The sequence below is a fragment of the Agrilus planipennis genome, unplaced genomic scaffold (assembly GCF_000699045.2).
Source record: "Agrilus planipennis isolate EAB-ADULT unplaced genomic scaffold, Apla_2.0 scaffold5, whole genome shotgun sequence".
NCBI lineage: Eukaryota > Metazoa > Arthropoda > Insecta > Coleoptera > Buprestidae > Agrilus > Agrilus planipennis.
The window spans coordinates 3,409,734-3,415,973 of record NW_020442468.1 but is presented as its reverse complement, the minus strand read 5'-3'; the positions used below and the strand labels follow the sequence as shown (position 1 = coordinate 3,415,973).

Sequence of the window (6,240 nt, the reverse complement as noted above, 5' to 3'; positions counted from 1 at the left end):
TTCGCGTAATTGGAGGAACGACAATTGCTTAAAAGATTTATACTGCACAATTTTCCCGTACAGATCTACAATCTACACTATAGAAGAACAAGAAGGACATTGGGAGATTTTCTTCGGTGATATAGACTGTAATCACCTAATAAAGTATTCGTAGTTATATATTAGATGATATGGTCGACGCTTAAAAATGATCTCATCAAGTTATTGTAATTTTCGGTTTGTTTGACAGTACAGGAAAAAGAATGTCAGTTTTAACTGCGATTCAAAATTGATATTACAAATTATAGTAAACTCAGTGCTGCCTGCAGGGGCGGCCTTTGAGGGCGGCGAACAGGGCAACCGCCATGGGCCTCGCTCTTGCAGGGGGCCTCGCACACTGGCGCAACAATCTAATTAGAAAAATATTAGGTAGTAATAGTATATACTACTAATGTTTATTTGAATTTCTTAATAGTCTTAAAAGAGGCCGCAAATTTGCTATCTTTGTCTTTATCAATTTTTTTTAATTTTCGATAAACAATTTTAAAATTGTAAACTTATTTATGAATCACTGCATTTTTCAAGTATCATCATTAAAATTAATTCCACAAAGACGAGGGCCTTGCAAAAATTTACCCTCCCGGAACCTTCCAATGACTAAGGCCGCCCCTGTCTGTGCCTACTGAAATATAGATAATCATTAAGTGAATGTGCATTATTTTTTTCAGAACTGCAGTCAGAAGAAATGGCCCTGGAGAAGGCGAAAGAAACGGAGGCCGAAATACCGGACACTCCAGAAAGTGATATAGACGTGGCAACTTTTAAAATAAAATATTTAGGTTTGTATCTAATTCACATTGTTCATATTTATGATATACAATCAATTATAGTTGTAAATACACGGCGCGATATAAAAATTTTGAATCAGTTAAATAAAAACCACTAAAAATGAAGGATGTAATTGCCGAAACAGTTCTCAAGGTTCACTTATAGCAATAAGGAACATTGTCCTTCGAGATGAGCCATTTTTTTCCTAAGCAGTATTTTTCGATTCCATTACTATTTTTTTTGCCAGGAGACGTCAAAATTGGCCAACATTAGTCTGTTCTGGCTAATTGGCTAATTCTTTATCGATTTTGATTAATGTTTAAAATTGAAGAAAAACTTGACGTTTCCCAGCGGAAAACTAGCCACACAATCGGAAAACTCCTACTACCTACTAAGGGTTCCCGTTTCCACGATTATCTTAAATTACCCAACTCGAAGGACAAATTTGCAATGGAGGGATTTTTCTTCTTTACAAAACGTACTTATGCCAAGTGCTCTCGTTCAACTGATCAGTTAAATTGTTGATATTTTGAATAGCTAATACACTTTTTAACGTTAGCATTCAAATTAGAAAAAAGGAGCTTCTTGATTTCAAAAGGAACGGCTAATTCAAATTAATTTTAGCATCTTGGCAGTAGTACCTTCGTTGAGATAGTATGAGTGCCAAAATTGTTGAATTTTATCCAAATATAACACTTGTACGTGGGGGTTGATTTTTTCAACTTTGTAGGTCACGAAAATGATTTAATCCAAATCATCCACTTTATAACCTTGACAGGTGCCTAATAATAACTTTTTTATTTGGCATACAATTAAGAGTTTTGCTCGTGTGACCAGAAATTACCTACATTCCAAACCTTTTAGACTACGCCGCGTATAAATTGTATTAAATTTTATCATGTGGACTTCGGAACTTTTTTTAACCTTGACTGAATAAAAGTGTAAAAAAAAAATAAAAACCAACTTGCATACAATTACCATATGATTCTCTATTTAATTTTTAATGGAGCGCTTCTTGGAAACGGCGGTTTTGTTGTGAAAACTACTACGACTTAAAAAACAAAGCGTGCAAACGTGTACCATGACACCAACAATGAAATAATATGGCGTTATTCCTTCCCCAAGTTCTAATGTGAACAAAAGATTCAAGACAAAAGAGGGTGACAATGTCTATATTGGTTTTAGAACCAACGCCAACGTTTCGCCTCTTGTTGGAAAGTTTTATCAAAGTAGATTCTTTTAGTTACCTTGATAAAGCTTCCTAACAAGAGGCGAAACGTTGGTGTCGTTTATATAACCGATAAAGACATTTTTACCCTCTTTTGCCTTAATTCTTTTGTTCGCGTTATTATATTAGGAGTTAATCTTTATGTAAAATTGCATTAGAAATTAGTAAATTGGCGAATTAGTTGCGGTCTCGTACAAAATAGACGTTCGTATTTTATCTGTAAAATTTCTTTCTAGGTAGCACAGTAGTAGAAAAAATATCTCCCGAAAATGCAACCACCGAATCGGTTAAAAACATAATGAAAGTTGCGAAGGCAGCTAAAAAGAAACTGCAAAGAGTAAATCTGGCAGTATCAGCAAAAGGAATTGCAGTTACAGATAATCAAGGAAACTCAATGTTCGAAATCTCCATCTACAGGTAAATTTCGATTAGTAATTTATAGAAATACCTAATTAAATAACTCTCCTTTTGTACCCACGCAGAATCTCCAACTGTGCTACAGACAGTAATTACAAACAAGTATTTTCATTTATTTCCACGGATCATACGGAAACGATGGAGTGCCACGCGTTTTGGTGTTCCAAAAGAAAAATCGCAGAAAGTGTTGCCCTGTCAGTAGCCCGAGCCTTCAGTAATGCCTACGAAAACTGGAGGATGTTACCGTTAACTCAACAAATCGAAAAGGCTGCTATCGAAAACGCGGAGAATTTGAAAAACAAGGCAAACGCCATCAAGATCGAAGACGTCAAAGAACCATCGGAGGATGGAAGTTGTAAAAACGAATCAACTTCTTCGGTCGAAGAGAAGCTTATCGATTTCGATGACGATGAAGACGATACAGATTTTCAAAATATTACATTCCCGCCACACAGATTTGTAACAGAAGTTCCAGAATCCAATTTAATCAGTCTTCAGAATGGTTTGATACCAATGAAGACTGCAGTAGGATGTACAGTGAAAAATGAGTGGGTAAGTAACACTTAATCATCATCATCATCACCGGAGACGTCTCTCCACTTCTTTCAAGCTTGAATCATTTCCCTAAAACCAGAACATCCCGCATCCCTAACTATTTGTAAACAATCCAATTTAGATTTACTTTTGCCCCTCTTAACTCCTATTTGTGCCTCTAATATGTCTCTAACTAGCCCTTGGTGGCTGAGAAGGTGCCTAACTAACCTTTCACACCTTTTTCTTATTGACTTTCATAAGGTCCACTGTTCTCCTAGTCTTTCTAATACCCCCTCCTTTTTAACTTTCCCTATCCTCGGAATTTTTGATTTTTTCCTATAACACCACATCTCCGTGCTCCAAACATACACTTTTAATAGTCTTTTTGTTATTTATGAATAACTTTAATATTCTTAGGTTTGCTTCGAGGACGATTTCGAACCAAAGACCACTCAATTTCCAAGCCAGCGCTGGAATTCTAATTCTAATCAAATTGACTTAGTTTTTGCGTAGTCAATATCTCTGCATAGTTTTAATATTATTTTATTGAAAAAGAGTCCCCTAAGAATGTTTTACCACGCACACAAAAATGATTAATCTATTTTTGTTCGTCTTAAAACCCCTTACTATTCCCCCTTGTACGCCGCCTATGGTAGCAAAATTAAATCAAAAAGCCACGTATAATCTAGCTTTATAGTGGACTTCGGAACTTTTTTTAACCTTGACTGAATAAAAGTGTAAAAAAAAAAATAAAAACCAACTTGCATACAAACATTTTTTACGTGTTTTGGGCTCTCTCTTTCCTGGATGTGGTGCCAAGTTCCTGGATGAATTCCATTTGTACTTCAGTTGGTTGTACTATAAATTTCGTTTATTTTTTGGCTTCTGCATTGTTTTTGAGTTTTTTGGTGCAATATTGCGTATGAGTCATTTTCAACAAATAAAACAAGCGAAAGAAAACAAATGAAAGACATTTACCTGTCACAAAAGTGCATACATGCAGCACACATATGTATATTTAACAGGCGCTTTTTTTTTGGCTACAACCGCGAATCTATAAATAATTGGCACGGTTACTTTGTCTAATAGATACACTTTACATTTAATGTGCGAAGACCTAGAATTTCGAACGTGAAATTGTGTTCAAGGCCCATCCTCGGCAACAAAGCTTTGTAAAGGACAAATAGCTCACATAATATTGTTATATCGCATAAATAAGTTTTGCTAATGGAAATATTGTTATTTGTTATGCAACAAATTCGTGTACAGTAACACATATGCAAATGTCTCAGTCAGTACCATGTTGTAATTAATGATCTTTTTTAGTGCGTTTTAGAGACGAGTCTTCCTGTTGCGCATTTGTTTATAAATAGAACATAAAGTACCACATAAAGAATCTAAGTTGTTTGCAAAAAAAAAGGCTGTTTATTAAACCATAAAATGACGAAGTAGATAATTAAAATTTGCAATTTACTAAACGTGGAGGCCAAAAAATTTCAAAAAATTCAAGTAGACAGGGAGTTTTGTATATAAATATCACAGACATACATATATAAATAGTACATATTCGTTATCTACTCTGTATATCAAACATGTATATATATATAGACATTATTTTGTAATTAGTTAATTACCCTGGTANACTTTTCCGTAAAACAAACGAACGTTTTGTTTTTTTTTTTCGTCGTAAAACTTTAGAGTTCCTGTAAGAGTGATTTTGAAACAAAGTTTCCGAAAGCGTGAAACAAAAGACAATATTTTCGTTCATCGTCGTACGATTTATTTTAATTTGTTATCGTTAAACGATTTTTTAAGCTGTAAAGACGTGTAGAAACCGTGACATTTCGTTCGACACACTCTTTCATTAGTCCTTTTAACAAATTTACTCTATTTAATTAACCAATGTAACCTCACAATTAGTTACGTAAACTGATCGTAATTAAACAAATAAATTATTCCGTTTTTAGAAACCCACCAAATTGTACTACATTATCTTATCCGTTGTAATAATAATATTTTTCTATCCCGATGCATTTAAAATACTTTATCACTCTTATTATTATTCATGGCGATAATTTCGAGGCTAGTACGGCCTAGCACATCGACGCGGCGGTCTAGACGCCTCTTTCACAACCATAATTAAATCTGAAACGGTTTATCAACGTGATACTACGCCGGCCTTATCTCAGTTCGTCTTTAAAAAATTTTCTACGTCGCCAATAAAACTATAAATATCCTTTGAACTACCTAATTAGACCGGCGCAGATATTGAAGGGTGCCATAAAAGGGCACCGTTATCATTAAATGTCGATCATCTGACAGGAAATGCAACAAACTTTACAAATAAATTAGTTTAATTCGGCTAGACCCACTTTTAGGCCTTTAATAATTGATTGCATCTTCTTAAATGACCAATTCACCTGCTAAAGAAGAAAACAATTGATTTGCTACTTATTGTAATAAGAACAAGGGAACGTCACGTTTTTTCGCTGTCTACGCATTTTGTTTGTTTGGTTGCATATTTTTCTCAATTTCTCAATAATAAACATTGTCGAAAGCTGTTTATTTGAAATTCATCATCAAATACGTCAAAGAGACAATGAAACTTTTACAAAACACGTTCGAAACGANATTCTCTATTTAATTTTTTATGGAGCGCTTCTTGGAAACGGCGGTTTTGTTGTGAAAACTACTACGACTTAAAAAACAAAGCGTGCAAACGTGTACCATGACACCAACAATGAAATAATATGGCGTTATTCCTTCCCCAAGTTCTAATGTGAACAAAAGAATCAAGACAAAAGAGTGTGACAATGTCTTTATTGGTTGTAGAACCGATATCAACGTTTCGCCTCTTGTTGGGAGGTTTTATCAAGGTAGATTCTTTTAGTTAGTTATCTTGATAAATCATCCCAATAAGGGGCGAAACGTTGGTGTCGGAACTATAACCAATAAAGACAGTATCACCTTTTTTTGTCTTAATTCTATTGATGTACAAGAGAGGGTCAAAAAGTCTTTATTGGTTATAGAACCAATGCCAACGTTTCGCCTTTTGTTGGAAAGTTTTATCAAAGTAGATTCTTTTAGTTACCTTGATAAAGCTTCCTAACAAGAGGCGAAACGTTGGTGTCGTTTCTATAACCGATAAAGACATTTTCACCCTCTTTTGCCTTAATTCTTTTGTTCGCGTTATTATATTTATTAGGAGTTAATCTTTATGAAAAATTGCATTAGAAATTAGTAAATGTCTTCCT

The 6,240-nt window shown here is 34.4% G+C and overlaps 1 protein-coding gene across 2 annotated transcripts in view; it reads left to right on the top strand.

Moving 5' to 3' along the window:
* Positions 1–6,240, top strand: part of LOC108736224 (low density lipoprotein receptor adapter protein 1-B) — a 12,287-nt gene that overhangs the window by 4,403 nt on the left and 1,644 nt on the right. Inside the window, exons 2-5 of one of the 2 annotated variants that reach the window (XR_003232521.1) lie at positions 708–818; positions 2,272–2,452; positions 2,518–3,004; positions 3,404–3,638. Coding sequence is in view for 1 of the 2 variants with exons in the window: in XM_025981363.1 (XP_025837148.1) it covers positions 708–818; positions 2,272–2,452; positions 2,518–3,004; positions 3,404–3,499 (875 nt within the window). In the remaining variant the exon portion in view is untranslated. Of the gene's footprint in view, positions 1–707; positions 819–2,271; positions 2,453–2,517; positions 3,005–3,403; positions 3,683–6,240 lie in introns of those variants that run through there. The other variant, XM_025981363.1, reaches the window with a different exon arrangement.